Below are 21,419 nucleotides of genomic sequence, written 5' to 3'. Positions count from 1 at the left end.
GCCAAGCTGATTTAGCTCTTGTAGCCAAGCTGATTTAACTCTTGTAGCCAAGCTGATTTAACTCTTGTAGCCCAGCTGATTTAGCTCTTGTAGCCAAGTCGATTGAACTCTTGTAGCCAAGCTGGTTTAACTCTTGTAGCCCAGCTGATTTAACTCTTGTAGCCCAGCTGATTTAAACTGTCTTGTAGCCAAGCTGATTTAACTCTTGCAGCCAAGCTGATATAGCTCTTGTAGCCAAGCTGATTTAACTCTTGTAGCCCAGCTGATTTAGCTCTTGTAGCCCAGCTGATTTAGCTCTTGTAGCCAAGCTGATTTAGCTATTGTAGCCAAGCTGATTTAACTCTTGTAGCCAAGCTGATTTAACTCTTGTAGCCCAGCTGATTTAACTCTTGCAGCCAAGCTGATTTAACTCTTGTAGCCCAGCTGATTTAAACTGTCTTGTAGCCAAGCTGATTTAACTCTTGCAGCCAAGCTGATTTAACTCTTGTAGCCCAGCTGATTTAGCTCTTGTAGCCCAGCTGATTTAGCTCTTGTAGCCAAGCTGATTTAGCTCTTGTAGCCAAGCTGATTTAACTCTTGTAGCCAAGCTGATTTAACTCTTGTAGCCCAGCTGATTTAGCTCTTGTAGCCAAGTCGATTTAACTCTTGTAGCCAAGCTGATTTAACTCTTGTAGCCCAGCTGATTTAAACTGTCCTGTAGGGTTGGGAGCAGCAGGGAAAGGAGAGGAAGACTCCACTAGCTGCACTTGGTTATCATCATCTGTAAAGGACTGCTCACTGACTGAATCGGGCTGGGATGACTCAAATGCCACTTGAGAACTTCCCCTGGTCGAGTTACTCTCGACACCGTCGGCATCTGATGTAGAGGAGGAGGCTGGGTTTGGACGAGCAGGTGGTGAGAAAAAGTCTTGACGTTTTTCGTTGGCGCATTTAATTTTCTTGCCAGCCGGCAAACGTTAGCTAACCACGCAGTTAGCGACATCTAACTTCTAAATTCAAACTCCACTGAACTAAACAAAACACCGTTCATAAAGTGAACACCTCAAATTTATAACCCGATACACCACTGTTTCTGTTCATCTGTACAGCCAACGCTCCAACAGTCGCAGGACAGGAGTGCGGACAAGTTTATGTGTTGGAAAGGAGTTTACGCGGTAGGTCAGGTAGACGCAGGCACGAGAGGAGGTGAGGGTTCAGTACACAAACAAAACGTACGGCCATTTCTATTTTTTTTTCTTGCTTGTGAGTAATGGTGGCCACTGGCGACTGGCAGAAAGAAAATGGTCGCAAAATTAAAACGTTAGTCGCACTGGCGACCATTTTAGTCGCCATCTGGAACCCTGTAATGACATCATAAAACACACACACACACAAACAATATTCTAGCATGTGTGCTGACCTCTTATCTCCAGAGCTGGGTCCTGAGGGCAGCTGGAGGTAGAGGTACAGTTTGTCGTTGTCTGAGAAGCGTTGAACATCTTGCTGTCAAAACCACCACACACACATATGACAAAACACACACACACACACACACACACGACAGATTTTTTTTTTTTTATCATATCTATTGGGTATCTTCTAATATTTATTGTTTTACAAAACTAAAATAAATTCAAATATTTGGTGTGTTACTCACCAGGATTTGATCCACTTTGGTCTGTACACTCTTACTGAAAATGACAACATACGAGGTCAAAATTAGTGTAAACCTCAGTAAAGCAGGTACATTAAAGGAAGGTTTTGCCAGTTTTCAACCTTAGCTCCACATATTGGTCACAGTGATGGCATCTGTATCATGCAGCAGCATTTGCCAACGTTGTCTATATTGCTATAGCCCGCAATAGCAAACTGGTTCCTTTCCACCATCCACTGACATCAGTGGATAACAGAAGTACTACAAGTCTGACTGGCTGAGATGTACATTTTCTAATGTCCACTGTTGAGAAACTCTCATGCAATGCATTCTGGGTCATGTAGTCAATGTAGGACAGCTCTATTGGCAGGAACATCGATTTCTCTATCAAAATGAGTTGCACTGAAGAGGTTATAGTTTTAAAAGGCCACCAGCTTTGACATGCAGGTTATTGGACATGCAGGTTACTGGACATGCAGGTTATTGGTGGCAAAAATGTCCCTTTAAAACTCCATCATATTAGGATGTGACGGTGCTGGACTGCTCCCAGCTGCCAGCAGTTTAAGACTGTGCTGATATTAGCCAACTTACGAGATGTTGCTCTTAAGTTTCTGCAGCAGCATGCTAGGCTCTGTGTCCCCCTCCCCCGGTTCAGCGCCGCCCTCCCCCCTTCTGGGGGGCTCCCCCCGCTGGTGGCGATGGTCCTCAGACATCAGACTTCTGCCACCACCCTTCACTTACACACTAACCACTGCTGACCTCCATCTAGAAGACAGAGGAGTAGGGAGAGGAGATCACAAGAGGAAAGAAAAGCGGGAAAAATCAGCAACAAACAGGTGAGAAACACGGCAAAGAGAAACTGAGTTGAAGTTGTTACCATTCAATTAACAAAGAAAACGATTCAATTAAACCAGCGCATCCACAGTCACACCCCCATAGAGCATCCGCTGCCTGCTCCATAACAAGGACACAGAACAACCTCGTGTGCACAGACAAGAGCTGAGTTTAAACCCAGTGTGCTGACAAACATGCAGCCTACTGAAGTGTTACTGCGCCAGGAAATAAGCCCCTACCAGTTCCAGTTTCTATGGCTGACCCTTGACCTACCCTAAACAGGGTATAGTAGATTAAGAATTTCCCTTTGGGAGACAGTTGGATAGAACACTGTTATGGCTGCATAATAATAATTGCACCCATTAGCCTGCTATTTCACTGTCACACCTAACTGTTCATCCTACTTTAACTGGGAATGAACACCTCAAAAGGCCATTCGTCGCTTTTAATGGCACCGATGTGTCGTCTTGTGTGATTGGAATTGTGTTTCAAAAGACTAGGGGTTGGTCGGGCGTCCCTACAGACACAATTGGCCATGACTGCGGATGGGAAGCCAGATGTGGGTATGTGTCCTGGTCGCTGCACTAGCGCCTCCTCTGGTCGGTCAGGGCGTCTGTTCGGTGGAGGGGGGGACTGGGGGGTATAGCGGGATCTTCCCACATGCTACGTCCCCCTGGTGAAACTCCTCACTGTCAGGTGAAAAGAAGCGGCTGGCGATGCCACGTGTATGGGAGGAGGCATGTGGTAGTCTGCAGCCCTCCCCGGATCGGCAGAGGGGGTGGGGAGCAGCGACCGGGACGGCTCGGAAGAGTGGGGTAATTGGCCGCCAAGTACAATTGGGGAGAAAAACGGGGGAAAAATCCACAAAAACAAAAAGACTAGGGGTTTTCTAGACGTCTTTGGTTTTCTCCCACAAAAAAAAAAAAAGCGTATTTAAAAACAAAACTTTTGAACTGCAGGTTTATGCAGGAGAACGGAGGTTTTCAGTCGGGTCCGCTGGTTTTCTGTGCTACCAGGTAGTTCATTACATTCACCTGGTGCTCCAGGTATAAAAAACTCCCTGATTGGAAGCTGTACAAATGGACCAGTATGTACTGCTGGAACTTGAGGACCTGATTGAGAACCACTGCACTCACTAGATTAAAAAACAACAACTGTATTTTTCCAAGACTGTGTGAGTCATTTGCCTCCAACCATTACCTTCACTACGAGGCAAGGTACCACAAAACCTGGTCACGCTTTATCTGAAGGGGTGTGTGGTCATAACCATGACATGACATGACACCTGTCATGATCATGACATGACACCTGTCATGATCATGACATGACACCTGTCATAACCATGACATGACACCTGTCATGATCATGACACCTGTCATAACCATGACATGACATGGCACCTGTCATAACCATGACATGACATGACACCTGTCATAACCATGACATGACACCTGTCATGATCATGACATGACACCTGTCATAACCATGACATGACACCTGTCATAACCATGACATAACATGACACCTGTCATAACCATGACATAACATGACACCTGTCATAACCATGACATGACACCTGTCATGATCATGACATGACACCTGTCATGATCATGACATGACACCTGTCATAACCATGACATAACATGACACCTGTCATAACCATGACATGACACCTGTCATGATCATGACATGACACCTGTCATAACCATGACATAACATGACACCAGTCATAACCATGACATGACCCCTGTCATGATCATGACATGATATGACACCTGTCATAACCATGACATAACATGACACCTGTCATAACCATGACATGACACCTGTCATGATCATGACATGACACCTGTCATAACCATGACATAACATGACACCTGTCATAACCATGACATGACCCCTGTCATGATCATGAGGGAGTCTTTATGAATGTTTGTTTGTCATCAAGATGGCGCCGCAGATGCTAGCCTTGGTTCTGCGCTTCTTGTACTTTTTCTGTTTTTCTTTATTTCAGTTTCCAGCGCCCACTCACTGATCACATTGCCGAGGTCTTGATCGGTACAGCCCTGTGCGGACTACGACGAACGCTGCACGGGAAGTTAGCCGAAGCGCTCGTTAAACTGCGACAGCGGGGATTTAGAACCGCGCTCCCATCAATCCACCTGGCGAGGGTCCGCTCTCTGGCCAACAAGATGGACGAGCTGCTACCCCTAAACGGAAAAACCTCGGGACTTTTCTAGATCTGCCACCCTGTGTCTCACTGAAACCTGGCTTAGTGAGCAGGAAGGACACTACCGGACAGTACACTTCACCTGCCGCAGTTCCAACTCCTCCAGGCGGGCCGTGATACGGAGCTATGGGGGGGGGGGGGGGGACGGGGGGGCATATCCTTCTACATAAATGAAGGTTGGTGTACGGATGTCACAGTGTTGAAGAAGTCATGCGGCCCTCACTTAGAGACCCTTTTCACTGACTGTAAACCTTTCTATTCACCGTGGGAATTTCCATCATTTATTCCGGCTGGTCTCCACATCCCACCCCAGGCCTGTGTCAGAGAGGCGTTAAAACACCTGGCTGATCAAATTACAACACAACTACCCAGACTCCCTACTCATTATCCTTAGGGATTTTAACAGAGCAAACCTCAGCCACGAACTCCCAAAATACAGACAGCATGTTAAACGTCCCACCAGGGACAAAAACACTCTGGATCATTGCTACACAATATTAAAGGACGCCTGTCGCTCTGTCCCCTGTGCAGCCCTGGGACTCTCTGATCACTGTCTGATTCATCTTCCCCCAACTTACAGGCAGACACTAAAATCTGCAAAGCCTGTGGTTAAAACTGTGAGGAAATGGACCAGTGAGTCAGAACTGGAGCTCCAGGCCTGCCTCGACTGCACTGACTGGAGGGTTTTTGAGGCTGCATCTACAGACCTGGACGAACTTACTGACACTGTGACAACTTACATCAGCTTTTGTGAGGACGTGTGTGTGCCAACCAAAACTTTCAACAACAATAAGCCCTGGTTCACAGCAAAACTCAGGCAGCTTCGTCAGGCCAAAGAGGAAGCCTACAGGGCTGGAGATAGGAGCTGGTATAACAAGGCCAGAAACACACTCACAGAGGAGATCAGAGTGGCAGAAATGTAATACTCAAAAAAGTCATAAAACAAGTTTTTCTGCCAACGACCCATCATCAGTCTGGAGCGGTCTGAAAGACATTACCAACTACAGGAGACCCCCCCCCCCCCCCCACACACACACACACACACAAACACATTGCAGGGAACCGTCAACTGGCTGACGATCTAAACGGGTTTTACTGCAGGTTTGAAACTTTCACACTCCTCAACCTCTCTGGCCACCATACACAACCAACTGCACTCCCTGTCAGCCACTCTCCCCTCCCCAACGAACCCCCACCCGCACTCAGGAGCTGAGGACGCGCACCAGCTCTTCCAGAGACAGAAGACCAGCAAGGCACCAGGTCCGGATGGCGTGTCACCCTCCTGTCTGAAAGTCTGTGCTGACCAGCTGGCCCCCATTTTCACACTGATCCTCAACAGATCAATGGAGCTGTGTGAAGTCCCCTCCTGCTTCAAGAGCTCCACTGTCATCCCGGTCCCCAAGAATCCCCGTATCATAGGATTAAATGACTACAGGCCCATTTCCCTAACGTCTGTGGTCATGAAATCCTTCAAGAGACAGGTGTTGGCCCACCTGAAGGAAATCTCAGGCCCCCTGCTCGACCCCCTGCAGTTTGCCTACCAAGCAAACAGGTCAGCGGAGGACGCAATTAACGTGGGATTGCACTACAACTTCCAACACCTCGACTCCCAAGGAACATACGCAAGGGTCCTGTTTGTGGACTTTAGCTCAGCGTTCAACACCATCGTCCCACATATCCTCCACTCCAAACTCACTCGGCATCCAACACAGACACAATCACCAAAAAGCCCCAGCAGAGGATGTACTTTCTCCGCCAGCTCAAGAAGTTCAACCTGCCTCAGGAACTGTTGATTCAGTTCTACACTGCAATAATGCAGTCTGTCCTCCGCACTGTCTGGTTTGGACCAGCCATCAAAGACGACAGGGACAGACTACAACGGACAGTTACGTCTGCAGAGAAAATCATTGGTGCCAACCTGCTCTCCATTCAGGACTTATACACCTCCAGACTCAGGAAACAGGCAGGCAACAACACTGCAGACCCATCCCACCCTGGTCACAACCTGTTCCAACTCCTCCCCTCTGGTAGGCGCTACAGAGCACTGTACCCCCCCCCAAAAACCCCAAACATATAAAAACAGTTTCTTTACACAGGCTGTCATTCAAATGAACGCTTAACATTATCAAATAAATCCAACCATGTTGTACATACTGTACTGTACATGTTGTATATACTGTACTGTATATTGTACGTATACTGGTACGCTCTGTCATGTCATCTACCTCAGGCATGTGTGTAAGTAACCTGCTAACATCTATTTCAGCATCTCTGATATATTCTCTGCACCACTGCACTTGATCACCTCTTATCTCTCCTGTACAAGTCAACCCTTGTGTATATATCTGGAGAGTGTTGTGTTGTAGTGTTGTTATTCTATGTTAAGTACACCGAGAGAGCCACGAAACCCACGTCACATTCCATGTAGTGCAAACCTACACGGCCAATAAACATGATTCTGATTTATGACTGTTGCCATTAGGCGTGATTCGGTCAGCTGTCATATTTTAATGCAAAGCCGAGATGGTTTGAAAGGTCTTTGTTGTAGCAACCCGAGTGGAACCGCGCAGCTCGATTTGAAGTATTTCGCACGTCTGTAGGTCAGAAACAGACTTCTCAAACAATCTCAGCGTTGCACTGAAAATTACATAATCGATCGAATGACAACAGTCATAAGCATTCGCCGCGCTGCTATTCATAAAGACTCCATCCATCCATCCCTCCATCCATGCACCCATGCACCATAAAGACTCCATCCATCCATCCATGCATCCCTCCATTCATCCCTCCATCCATGCACCCATGCACCATAAAGACTCCATCCATCCATCCATGCATCCCTCCATCCATGCACCCATGCACCATAAAGACTCCATCCATCCATCAATGCATCCCTCCATCCATGCACCCATGCACCATAAAGACTCCATCCATCCCTGCACCCATCCCTCCATGCATCCATCCAGCTTACCCTGCCCACAGGAGCCTATCCCAGCAGTCCTTGGGCGGCAGGCGGAGAGACACCCTGGACACGTACATCTAAGAAGTACTTGACTTCATAGCCTTAGGAGTCGAGTCCTGACCGGGGACTCTCCCTGACCGGGGTTTGAACCCCCGAGCTCCCGGCGGGAAAGCCGGCGTTTACTACCTACTGAGCTATCCCGCTCCTCCCTCACGGTGGGCGTCATGTCATGCGTACGCACACCCTTTCAACACAGCTTCACCCAGAACTCCCGGCACGACTCGCACGCGGCATAACGCCGCGTAAGTTGAGGGTAAAGGCGGCGGTACGGAGCAGACCCCACTGCGGCACACGCCGCTGTCTCCTTCACACGTGGACGCCGGCAACACAACTTTGAGAACAGATTTGACACAATGTCTAAACACTGTGAGGACAAAAACATCCACTGGCTGTCGAGCCTGCACACACGCGCACGCGCGCACACGCATGCGCGCACACACAGTCAAAACCAGCCGGACCGGCTGTCACGTAAGTAAAACACCACCTATACGGGAGGGGACGCGGGTTTCCGGGGGTCAAAAACCAAACGTAACAACAAACAATCGCCGGCGCGAACTCTGCGCTAAGCTAACGAGCACTTCGCACCGGTGTCAAGTGCCAAACACAAAGCCGCCGCCGCCGCCGCCGCCATTGGCTCGCACCACAGACCAGAACACAGACCGGCGCACCGTCGGCGCTTTCACCGCAGGCGCCGCTGCCGCTGCCGCCGGTGACGCGCCCGCGCCCCGCGCCCCGCTCCTCTAGCGTGCAAGTCCGACATGTTAGCATGGTGACGTCCGGCTAGCATAGACAGGAACCGGGCGGTCGCACGGGCTGTTAGCCGGCTCGCCGAGTGTCGATTCCGCGACACGCCGTCGGCAGTTATTTCATTCGACGAGCGGCGCAGAAAGCCGGGCAGAAAATCCGCCCGTCGCGGCGCAGCGTGACCCCGCTAGACGGGCTAGAAGCTAGCTCCGCGGTGAACGCGCTAGCCGGGCTAGAAGCTAGCTCCGCGGTGAACGCGCTAACTAGCTACCTGCGCTAGTCGCGCGTAGCTAGCAAGGAGAAAGCGATGAAACACCCTTGAAAACATGAGTCTCGTCCCCATTTCGAAGTTCTAAATGATTCCCCGAAGGAGGTTTCCGTCTCTGTGATTACTCTATGAGATGTTCGATGGCGGCTGTTTTAGTATTTATTTTACAAAAGAAAAAGAAAGTACCTGAGCCAAGATAGAGCAAAAATCCCCTTTCAGATTTTTTTGTGATTGGACGACTTGGTTATGTCTGCCTGACTACAAAGCCAGCGTCTATTCCAATTGGTGGGGTGTGTAAAGTCTACCCGGATACCAAAACTACCTTTAATTCTATTGGCTGGGCGGTAATATTTGTTCGAAAATGATTTTTGTGATTGGACGCGTTCCGCTGGTCTGCCCAGTTACAAAATAGATCATTTTCTGTCACGAAATCTGCACAGCAACAGCCGTCTATCTTATTGGAGCTTGTCAGGCAAAAAAAATGGTTTTAATAAATGTCTAAAACGTATTCGGATAAATGTTGCAAGGCTGCAGCATCTAGTACATAGCAATAAACTTTTACAGACGCGTAAAAGGTATGTAAAGGGCTGCACGCACCTGTGTAGATGGTAGTTTTATACATAAAACTCTGGGCAGATCAGAGTCAGAAACGACTTTCATTTCCAAGTGTGCTTATGCACACGAGGAATTTGACTCCGGTTTACAGCAGCTTCTTGTACCTCCATATATCACCAAAAAAAAACACTAAAGAAATAAATGAAAAATAAATAGAATACTGGAGGTAAGTATTTATGCACAACAGGTATGTTGCTACTACAGTTTTGTTATGCTGAATAATTAACTTACGCTTGTATATTATATTGCTTATTATTTTATATTATATACTAATAACTTTATAACTTAATATGCTTATATATATGATATATTTATATACTAAAATATATACTATATAATTGTCTATTATATAGTTATATACTATGTTACATACTTATGTTATAACAATAACAGTAATAATGTGTAACCAGTATACAGCAGCTGTATGTGTATTTACAACTGTACATTGCACATCTGGTTTGAAAAGAGGTAGTGCACATCATAGACGTGTAAGTGAGACATCTTGACCAGAAGGGGCTATTTACAAAGTGTCATATCTACATAATAAATGTAATTATTGCACCATGCTGTTAAGTGTTCGTGAGAAAGATGGCCTGTTGGAAAAAAACGGGTGGTTTTGGTGCACAAAAAAAGATATGGGTAAAGTCTTTGTCATAGTAAACGCGGAGTGGTGTCCATATTTTTTAAGTAACCGTGGATGCCAGCAGGTTTTCTAATAACATAAATTGGTCTAGTTAATAGGTAATCATTATGTAGGCTTTACCAAATATAACCTTTTTATGCTTTCCATCTCTGTACTGGTCTTGCACACAGCAGAAACTCCCGTGATGGTTCTCTGCAGCTACTAATAATAGAATGAATACTGAGCACGTTTGTCAAGTGATATGTATAGTCTATGTAGTAATAGGTATAGTGTACTGTCTATATGTAATGATAGGTATAGTGTACTTTAATGTCTATATGTAGAAATATGCATAGTATACTGTCTATAGGTAGTAATATGTATAGGGTACTACTACTACTACTACTACTTTCAGCTGCTCCCATTACGGAGCAGGAGTATATGTATTATGTATATATGTAATATGTGCAGTTTATCATATATGTAGTGATATGTATAATGCACTACTGTCTATATGTAGTAATATGTATAGTCCAGGTGGCATGGTGGCGCAGTGGTTAGCGCGGTCGCTTCACAGCAAGAAGGTCCTGGGTTCGAGCCGTGGGGTAGTCCAACCTTGGGGGTCATCCCGGGTCGTCTTCTGTGTGGAGTTTGCATGTTCTCCCCATGTCTGCGTGGGTTTCCTCCAGTTTCCTCCCACAGTCCAAAGACATGTAGGTCAGGTGAATCGGCTGTACTACATTGTCCCAAGGTGTGAATGTGTGTCTGTGTGGGTCCTGTGATGGCCTGGCGGCCTGTCCAGGTTGTCTCCCCGCCTGCCACCCAATGACTGCTGGGATAGGCTCCAGTATCCCTGTGATCCTGAGAGCAGGATAAACGGTTTGGATAATGGATGGATGGATATAAAGTCCACTTTCTATATTAGTGAGCTGATTCTTCCAAAGACAGATCAGGGAGGCACCAGGCCTGGACAGTGTCTCTCCCTCCTCCCTGAAAATACTGTACCGCCCCCATCTGCCAGTGCATCAAAAATATCCTGACAGACAGGAAGCAGGCAGCTGGGGAAAATGACATCCAGCACCCAGAAAACCAACACTGGCACCCCCCAGGGATGTGTGCTCTCCCCTCTGCTCTTCTCCTTCTACAGAAATGACTCCGTCTCAGGAGGACCCGTCTGTTAGAAACTCCTGAAGTTTGCAGACAACACAACAATCATCAGCGTCATCCGGGATGGTGACGAGTATGCATACAGACGGGAGGTTGAACAGCTGGCCCTCGTGTGGTCATAACAATCTGGAGCTGAACACACTCAAAACTGTGTAGATGACAGTGGACTTAAGGTGGGGCCCCCTCAACCCCCCCACCCCTCCCCACCATACTCAACAGCACAGTGCCTGCTGTGGAAAACTTAGGGTTTCTGGGTTCCACAATCTCCCAGGACCTAAGGTGGGTGTCCAACACAGACACAATCATCAAAAAGGCCCAACAGAGGATGTACCTTCTCCGCCAGCTCAGGAAGTTCAACCTGCCTCAGGAACTGCTGATTCAGTTCTACACTGCAATAATCAAGTCTGTCCTCTGCACATCCATCACTGCCTGGTTTGGATCGGCCACCAAACAGGACAGGGACAGACTCCAACGGACAGTTAAGTCTGCAGAGAAAATCACTGGTGCCAACCTGCCTTCCATTCAGGACTTATACACCTCCAGAGTCAGGAAACGGGCAGGCAACATCACTACAGACCCATCACACCCTGTTCCAATTCCTCCCCTCTGGTAGGCGCTACAGAGCAATGTACCCCAAAACAACCAGATATAAACATTTTCTTTCCACAGGCCATCACTCTGATGAACACTTAACACAGTCATAATAAATCTAAGCACACTGTATGTACTGTATGTTGTACGTATACATGCACATTCTGTCATGTCCACCTACCTCGTATATAAGTAACCTGCTAACATCTATTCCAGCACCTTCGCACTCTGCACCACTGCCTTCCTGTTTCACCTGTATAGTCATTTGTTGTACATATTCCTGAAGAATTATGTTGATATTCTATGTAAGTACATTTAGAGCCACTAAATCGGACTCAAACTCTGTGTATCTGTAAACATACATGGCCAAATAAAGATGATTCCGATATATGTAATATGTATAGTCTGCCTATATGTAGTGATATGTACAGTATACTGTGCATATGTAGTGATCTGTTGAATGCAGGTCAGCATCTTTAAATAACGGAGACACGGCATACTTTGCAAAACAGCCAGTAGAGGGCACACGATACCAGACAAAATCTACTACTAACGTAATACTACAGTACATACTGTAGTGTTACGTTAGTCTGTTAGGTGTACTGCTGTGCATTTTCCTCTATATTCAGATATATTTAAAATATACTCGTGTTAGTTTTCTATATATCTGTCACCCAGACAAATTCAGTGTGCATTTGTTGAACTGGATTCTCGTTCTTTTTGAACAGTTACACCCACAAAAGACCAAAGTCTTCAGTTATGTTTAAACGCAGTAAAACTCTGTGGTATTTAGGCTTATTGTATTTATTTATCATTTTACAAAAGTAGCATTGAACAAAAAGATATATACTAAACAGGGATACGTGTGAGTTCTATCATGGCCGTACGTAACGTAGCAGAAGATGGGAGCGATGGCATGGCTTGGTTTTCACTTCCAGTCCTCCATCACCACGTCGCTCTTCACTCAAAGCCACTGCAGACAGACAGATACAAATGAAGTTACCGTTGTGTCGGACTACAGTAAGATACAACATACCATGAATGTGTAAGTAAGTTTCATCTTCCAGTCTTACTGCCCCTTCCAAAAACCCTTTGATTTTTTGTTTTCGTCATTTTCTTCCCCCAATTGGGGGATGTAATACGTCAGACCCACCCACAGCTCAGTGTGAACCTCAATGTTGGGACACCAACTTATTAGTACTTCACCTGAGATGCCCTTCATACTGTTTTCAAAACACAGTAGTGCATATGTTACATGACTAATATGATATCATGCATATCAATCTCTCCCAACTATCTATATATTTACCTGTCCTTGTACCTACACACCTTTACAGTCTCCATTTAAGGTCTACGAGAAATAATCCACAGAGGCTCAGGAGAGAACCGCTGACCCACCAACGCAAAACGTTTCACAACTTAACAGCGTTGGGACAGGACGGCCCATGAGGTCACATGGAGATGGTGGGCTGACAAACACTTTCTTTTTGGGAAATCATAGATGCAATGTTTGGATTTCACCATTCTGGATGAGTGCCTCTGTCAACTGTTCACATGCAAGACCAGCTTCTTACGTGCGGAGGGGGTCAAGGGTCACTAAAATGCTGACTGTGTGGTCAACAGTGTCAACAGAGAATGACCTTTGACCCTACCTGACCATGTGAGCAATGTCCCAGTTGGTCTCAGAGGACAGGGGACCGATGATCTCAACGCCGTCTGCTGTTACAATGGCGATCTCGTGCTGAAAATAAAAATGATATCTGTGTAAACAGACAGTTTTACAAGTTTTCAAAAGATTTAGTGTGTAAATCTACTGAAGAGCCTTCTTACAAGCTTATACTCTTTTTAGATGCAAATTCATATTAGTCAAGGTATTGATGAGTAAAACTGGGCTCATTTTCTGTATCAATAACAACAGAAACCAGATTACTAAGCAGGACCATATAAAAACTCAATGACGCCACAACAGTAGCTGGCGTCGGGTCGGGTCGGGCGAGGACAGGACTCACCCTGTTGTAGGAGCGAGCGTCGCGGTAGTAAAGGACTTTGAGGCAGCGCTCAATCAGCTCCCGTGCTTCCTCCTTTGTGATGTCCACCTTATTCTCCACCACCTCCCTCATTAGGGGCTACACACACACACACAAAAACAAGGTCAAGAATAAACTTCACCCAACAGGACCCCCCCACCCCACATACACACATAGAGAGTAGCCCTCACTTGTGCCAGGTACGCGCCAAAGCCAGTGGCCACGGTTGGTGCCTCGTAAGCCACGCCCAGCTTGTCCACGTAGCCAAGGAAACTAGAGGGAGGCAAGATGGCAGACTCATCGATCAAACGGACATCATTTCAACTTTAGCAGCGGTCTGGTTCAAATAGGACTACTCGGCACGCAAATTTACTTTGTTTGCAAGTGGTATTCATGTTTTGTCCGTCGTGTCAAGTTTTTCCCGTTGGCGGAGGTTTGACTTTAAACCTATTTACATACCTTTGCGTGCAATTACAATGTCTTTGTATAGTTTACATCCAAGCTTTGATTTCACAGTGTTCACCACATGGTCATATACATGAAAGCTTCGATAATCCAGCGAGTCAAGTAAACTCTTTACGAGACAGTACGAGCCTGTTTCATGCCACATCAGCTTCAGGGCACTCAGAAGGGGCTTCCCGAATATGGTGATGAGGGGCCTGTGATTGGTCTCTGCTGTAACACTGTCGCGTCCATACAGATAATGGTTACAACACTGGCACGCAAACACAATGCTGAGGCACCCCTTTTCGATTTTGAGCATAATGCTGCTCCGTTGGTGTGAGGGCCCTCGAAGCGAGTGCGACAGGGCGACCCCACCGGCATCGGGCAGCAGCCCAGGCCATGCTGGCTTGAATCACTCTGTATAGTGACGGCCTTTGCCATGTCATAGTAGCACAACACAGGCGTTGTTGTCACCAGCTGTTTTATCTCTTTCACCGCCGCATCGTGCTTTGGGAGCCAGTGCTAGCCTGCGTCCTTGTCCGTGAGTCATCTCAAGGGCTCGCACAGCTCCGAAAGCCGTGGCAGGAATTTGGCCAGGTAGGTGACGAATCCAACAAACTGCTGCACAGCCTTCACATCTGATGGGGTTGGCAATTCATCAACCGCTTTCGCCTTCTCTGGATCTGCCTTCAAGCCAGAGGAAGACAGGATGTGCCCATGGAAGCAGACCTCTGACACCTTGAATTGGAGCTTTTTTAAGCTCCGTCGCAGCTTGACCTGCCTGCACCGGTCCATTAGGGAGCAGCAGCTCGGTATCATGGTCTCAGTCTGCCTCTTCATCTATTGAAAGCTAGGGGCAGGTTAGCATGAATACAAACAAGAGTCCTCAAAACCCCAACTTTATTTAACTTTTGGTGCTGAATTTTCCTGAAGTGTTTGTCCAACAATTGATGACGTCACTGTGAGTGACCCCCTTCAATGTGAAGCGCGTTGGCGGTCTACAAAAGTGCTTTATAAATGTAATGATTATTATTACTGTCTGAACCTTTCTTTCAAATTACTTCTCATACCGTTTTTCAACTTGAAATATAAGCAACCATATGTCGTGTCCTCACATTTTAAAACTACGGCATTTGGCTTTTTCTTTTTATATCTATCTGCAGGAGCCTAAATGCAGTTTATTGATAAAATCTAAAATGTAAGTATTTGACGAATTAGCATGCAATAATTTACAGTTCATATTTACAGTAATGCAATAAGTTAGTTGTTTAATTCCTTGCACTTAAAAGGTGTGTGAATAATTAAAAACGTATAAGATCTCATTTATGTTACATTTGTAATATTTGGGAATAGGTGACTATAATTGTCTGATGACATGGTCTCTACCGGAATATGGTGGATTGCTCCCTCCGGGTTGGGGTTGAGTTGTTGCCTCAAAGTGAAGGAGTTCAAGTATCTTGGGGTCTTGCTCACGAGTGAGGGTAGGATGGAGCGGGAGATTGACGTGTGGATTGGTGCAGCATCAGCAGTAATGCGGATGTTGAACCTGACCGTTGTGGTGAAGAGGGAGCTGAGCCGGGAGGCAAAGCTCTCAATTTACCAGTCAATCTTCGTTCCAACCCTCACCTATGGTCATGAGCTTTGGGTGGTGACCGAAAGGGTGAGATCGCGGATACAAGTGGCTGAAATGAGTTTCCTCCGTAGGGTGTCTGGGCTCAGCCTTAGAGATAGGGTGAGGAGCTCGGACATCCGGAGGGAGCTCGGAGTAGAGCCGCTGCTCCTTCGCGTCGAAAGGAGCCAGTTGAGGTGGTTCGGGCATCTGATTAGGATGCCTCCTGGGCGCCTTCCTTTAGAGCTTTTCCGGGCACAGCCAACTGGGAGGAGACCCTCGGGTAGACCCAGAACTCACCGGAGGGACTACATGTCCAGTCTAGCCCTGGAACGCCTTGGGACCCCCCAGGAGGAGCTGGAGGGCGTTGCTGGGGAGAGGGACGTCTGGAGTGCCCTACTTAGCTTGCTGCCACCGTGACCCGACCCCGGAAGAGCAGCTGGAGATGAATGAATTGTTACTTCCTAGTAACTGCGTGCACCTTTAATTGTCTTTTGATACTCTCGCAAGGCGAGTCGGAGAGGAACGGGGGGTGGAGTTAGGCAAGGGGAGAGTGGAGCCACACAGTTTTTTGACCTCTCGGTCTCCTTTTTTCTTATTAACCTTTTTTTGCTAATGGACAATCGTTCTGTACCAAATATTTCCTGTGTCGAAGTAAACAGTTAAACTTTACAGAGTGGCCCTGTGGATATTTTGTTGTTTCTGATGTGGATACGAATGAGGGGAGTTGTTAGAGCTGAGGCTTCATGCGTTGGAAACCTACACTATCTTCATGGTGTGGGTTACCCCGTGTAAAACCGAGTGTGTGTGTGTGTGTGTGTGTACTGACCTCTCTCCATTGTAAAATCCTCCGATGACTACCGTGTTCCAAAGCGGGTTCATCTTACTGCGGCGGTTGTACATGACTCTGGTCAGCCACGAGTGCACGGCTTTGGGACTGTAGCTGTGACCGTCGCCCAGCAGCTCCTCATCAATTCTGACACAGGAGGGAAGGAAGGAAGAGGAACCAAGACAATAAAGGAATTAAGCTTTACTTCATTTTAACTGTCAACAGGTTAAAGCTAGTTTGAACTGTGTGTGTCCTGTGTAGGTGTTGGTGAGGTGAGTGTTGTTTGAGCTCCATTCCAAATGAATGAGAGTCAACAGCGCCGTTGTCTCAGAAACAAAAAAAAAACTTGGTTGAACTCAAGTTTTACTCATCGATGTTGGACTGTCTGTCTGTCTGTCTGTCTGTTGTTCTTTTACCAGCTTGTTTTATTTTCATTTACTCAGCCTTTACTTAACCAGGTTTGTCCCATCGAGCTCAAAAGATCAACGGTATCGAAGGCCTTAGAGAGGTCTACTAAGGTCTTGTTCTGTCATATGTGCCCGTCAGACACCACAACTTTACTTCTTCAAACTCGGCACTACCCGCCTTCTTCCTCATCTGGCTTGCTATGATGAAGACTCTATCCTTTTTTTCCTGGCAAGATCCTACCAGACACCAACCATTCACATCACATACTACCAAGACTTCTCTTCTCCGATAGTTGTGGATTAGCTGATGTCTTGCATACAAAAGCAACAAGAGGTATCAAAAAGGTTTGTTTTGGGGTTTTTTTGTATGTAAATCTTCAGCATTGTAGCTTCACTGTGCAGACAGGAGGAACTTACACCATCTGCTCTATGATCTGTTTGAGGTACTGGTAGTCAGCGTAGTCACCCGAGGCCCCCAAGATTGTGTTGTTGTTGACCTGAAGAAAAAAACCCCAAAGAGTTCAACTGTTAAATGAGGTCTTCGAGCCCATCTTCACAGACAACCTTCTGTTTTTGTTTTTTTAGCAGTTTTATTACTGTGTATTAGGCTACTTATTTAAAACGAATGATCTTGATTCATTTCCTTATTGTCTTACTCTATAATGTAAAGCTCCTGCCTCACCTTCATCAGACGGGAGATGTTCCTGAAGCGGGCCAGAGAGCCGTAGGAGCCCAACATGTCTGCAGCGATCACAACACCGCCGGTGAACTTCACCCCCAGCACCGACGTCCCTGTTACCATGGGGTTACTGGGGAAGATGGATGGAGAAGCGAAGAGAAAGAGAGAAGGAGAAAAAGGAATGTAAGTTTGGGAAAAGGGAAAACGAGAAGCACGGAGGAAAGAAAAGGAGGAGAGGGAGAAAAGAAAGAATGAGAAGAAGAAGAAGAGAGAAATGGAAGATGAGCAAGTTTACTGGATTGGTCATCAGATGCCTCACAAGTTTACACTCATCTCTGAGACCAGTGTGAAGTTGTGAAAAAGAAAAGCAAAATTATTCCAAAATATCTGGCAACAACTTCTCAAAGTCGCCAAATAAATAAATAAACAAACAAATAAGTACTTGCTTCAATTAATGGGAAAAAAATTAAACCAATTTGAATTATTTCAACTTGATGATGACAGCAAGATGGCACCACAAACGGGAGCCTCGGTTCTGCGCTGTCTAGTACTTTTCTGTTTTTGTTTAGTTTCCAGCTCTCGCTCTCTGATCACGTTCAGCAGGGAAGAACGTTTAGCCCTCCAACTGTCCACCGGACCAACTTTTTTTTTTTAACCATTTTTAATTGAACCGGAAAGTTTTACCAAGCTGTTACTTGGGAGGAGTGGAGGAGCGGCAGCCCTCTATGGGCTTCGCCAGAGCGCTCGTTAAACTGCGACAGCGGGGGTTTCGAACCGCGCTCCCGTCAACCCACCCGGCAAATGTCTGCTCTCTGGGCAACAAGATGGACGAACCGCTACTCCTGAACAGAACAAACACCGACTTTTCCAGATCTGCCGTCCAGTGCCTCACTGAACCCTGGCTTGGTGAGCATGTATGGGACAGCTCACCCCACCTGCCACACTTCCAACTCCTCCATGCGGACCGTGAAACTGAGCTAATGGGGGGGAAAATGGAAAAGCAGAATCTGCTTCTTTATAAACAAAGGCTGAAGGGGCCACTTACGATGAGTGATGAAATGTGTCTGTCAATAAACGTTGTGTCCAGATGAACTGATTCAACTTTCTTTGAACATCCAGACTCCCTACTCATTATCCTTAACAATGAGCCCTGGTTCACAGCAAAACTCAGGCAGTTTCGTCAGGCCAAGGAATAGGCCTACAGGAATGGAGACATGATCCTGTACAATCAAGTCAGAAACCCACTGACAAAGGAGATCAGAGTAACAAAAACGGGCTATACTGAAAAGGTGAAAAACAGATTTTCAGCTAACAATCCTATGTCTGTGTGAAGAGGCCTGCAGGACATCATCAACTACACCCCCCCCCTCCCCCAGACCTAAGGTGTGTGTCCAAAGCATATACATCATCAGAAAGGCCCAGCTGAGGATGTACTTTCTCCGCCAGCTCAGGAAGTTCAACCTGCCTCAGTAGCTGCTGATCAAGTTCTACTTTGCAGTCATCCAGTCTGTCCTCTGCACATCCATCAGTGTCCAGTTTGGATCGGCCACCAAACAGGACAGGGACAGACCACAAAGGACAGTCAGGACTGCAGAGAAAATCATTGGTGGCAACCTTCCCTCCATTCAGGACTTGTACATCTCCAGAGTCAGGAAGTAGGCAGGCAACCTCACCGCAGACACAACCTGTTCCAACTCCTCCCCTCTGGTAGGCGCTATAGAGCACTGTATGCCAAAACAACCACACACAAGAACGGTGTCTCTCCCCAGGCTGTCACTGTGACGAACACTTACACAGTCCCACAGTATCAGAAACAATCCCTGTGCAGCATACATGCAGCACCGAACATCCACGTGGCAGAAAATGTTCACAAAAATTCACTAGTAATGTGGACATGATGACCAAGCAGGTGGGGACATTCATGGTCCCTGTCACTGAAACGGTGGAGTAAGTCCAGAAAATGGCCTCACTTCACTGCAGTGTTTCTCAACCCAGTCCTCAAGGACCCCCTATCCTGCAGATTTTCATTGTACCCCTGCATAGGTAGCCCCGCTTGTACTTACTCGACCAATCATCTCGCAGCACTTAATTATGCAAGGTGTGCAACGTCTGACAAAATTCAATGCTGATTGGTTGAATAACTACAAACAGGTACACCTATTCAGGGTTGCAAGAGAAAATCTGCAGGATAGGGGGTCCTCGAGGACTGGGTTGAGAAACACTGCTTTACTGTAATGCAGCCTGTAAGACCAGGGAGTGAAAGCATTTAAGTTCGATCACCAGATTTACCACAACACCCCCCCCCCCAAAAAAAAAACACCTTTTCCTTCACAGCTTTACATTGAAGTTGACTCGTTGCGTGTCCTCGTGGACTGGTGCTAAGCGAAGTTTCGTCGTCTGTGCGACGACGATGAAGGAGAAATCCATCCATCCATCTTGTGTTGTGTTGTGTGTATAGAAAATGGCTATGTGTGCAACGGGTGTGTGGACCTCTGGGCGCATTGGTCAACGCAGATTCTGTGCGTTTGTATGTAGGTCCGGTCCTGTCCGGTCCTGTCCTGTCCTGTCATGTCCTACCCTGCCCGGCAAGTCTGCATGAATACGGGAGGCCAGGAGCTGACTACAACTTGTAACGTCGGCCTCGCTCCGCCAGCGTCGGCCGAGCGGACTCCATGATGACTGAGCACCGACGAAGCGAAAGCGTCGGAGAGAAAACCCGCGGCGGACTCCTTCTCTCCGAACCCCCGCGGACCGGCTTACTTACAGCGTGTGTCTGACGGGCCCGCAGCCCGGCCTCTGCTCGTTCCCCGGGAAGGAGTACAGCTGGCCCGGTTTCGGTCCGTTCTCCCAGAAACTCAGTTTCAAGCCGCCGGACTCCATGTTGAGCGTCTTGCGGAAGTGACGTCGGCGATGCCGTCCGCTCGCCGTTCCTGGGCCGCGCGAGGGATTGTGGGAGGCTGACGGGTTACGCGTCGTTTTGTCGACTGCTCCTACTTTCTGCTTTTAAAGCTGGGAAAAAAAACAAAAAGGGTCAATATAAAAAAAGTGTCGATAAAAAAAGTGTCGATAAAAAAAGTGTCGATAAAAAAACCGTGTCGATAAAAAATAAATAAAATAAACTATTACTTTCGGCTGCTGCCGCTAGGGGTCGCCACAGCGGATCATCCGTTTCCGTCTCTTCCTGTCCTCTGCGTCTTCCGCTGTCACACCAGCCACCCGCGTGTCCTCCCTCGCCACATCCATACACCTCCTCTTTGGCCTTCCTCCTCTCCTCTTCCCTGGCAGCTTTTATCATTATTTTCATTTATTTGTTTATTTATTTATTTCCCCCCTTGGCCAATAACCCCCACCCCCCACCCCCTCTGCCGATCCGGGAGGTCTGCAGACCATCACAGGCCTCCTCCTATACATGTGGAGTCACCAGCCGCTTCTTTTCACCTGACAGTGAGGAGTTTCACCGGGGGGGGGGGGGGGGGGTCACGCTATTGCTTTGGACAGTTGACCCCAAGTAGTAAAACTCATCCGCCTTCGTCACCTCCACTCCTTGCATCCTCGCCATTCCTCTGTCCCTCCCTCTCATTCATGCATGTTTTCCGTCTTGCTCCTACTGACTTTCATTCCTCTTCTCTCCAGTGCATACCTCCACCTCTCCAGGCTCTCCTCCGCCTGCACCCTACTCTCCCTACAGATCACAATGT

The 21,419-nt window shown here is 47.2% G+C and overlaps 2 protein-coding genes across 2 annotated transcripts in view; both read right to left on the bottom strand.

Annotated features, from left to right (window-relative positions):
• Window positions 1-2,382, bottom strand: part of rfx5 (regulatory factor X, 5) — a 29,351-nt gene extending 26,969 nt beyond the window's left edge. Inside the window, exons 1-3 of the mRNA XM_056298809.1 lie at window positions 2,225-2,382; window positions 1,637-1,670; window positions 1,400-1,482 (exon numbers count right to left, since the gene is read on the bottom strand). Of these exons, the coding sequence (XP_056154784.1) occupies window positions 1,400-1,482; window positions 1,637-1,670; window positions 2,225-2,346 (239 nt within the window). The 5' untranslated portion in view covers window positions 2,347-2,382. The remainder of the gene's footprint in view (window positions 1-1,399; window positions 1,483-1,636; window positions 1,671-2,224) is intronic.
• A 10,132-nt stretch (window positions 2,383-12,514) lies between these two features.
• On the bottom strand, window positions 12,515-20,644 carry psmb4 (proteasome 20S subunit beta 4). The gene is made up of 8 exons (XM_056298416.1): window positions 20,486-20,644; window positions 17,725-17,851; window positions 17,460-17,539; window positions 16,636-16,782; window positions 13,945-14,026; window positions 13,736-13,852; window positions 13,379-13,467; window positions 12,515-12,699 (listed from the first exon to the last, which is right to left on the bottom strand). The coding sequence occupies exons 1-8, from the start codon at window positions 20,599-20,601 to the stop codon at window positions 12,687-12,689; spliced, it is 771 nt and encodes a 256-aa protein (XP_056154391.1). The 5' UTR covers window positions 20,602-20,644; the 3' UTR covers window positions 12,515-12,686.
• Window positions 20,645-21,419: the final 775 nt, after the last annotated feature.

The sequence above is a fragment of the Lampris incognitus genome, chromosome 18 (genome assembly GCF_029633865.1).
Source record: "Lampris incognitus isolate fLamInc1 chromosome 18, fLamInc1.hap2, whole genome shotgun sequence".
Taxonomy (NCBI): domain Eukaryota; kingdom Metazoa; phylum Chordata; class Actinopteri; order Lampriformes; family Lampridae; genus Lampris; species Lampris incognitus.
This window is presented reverse-complemented; position numbering and strand designations above follow the sequence as displayed.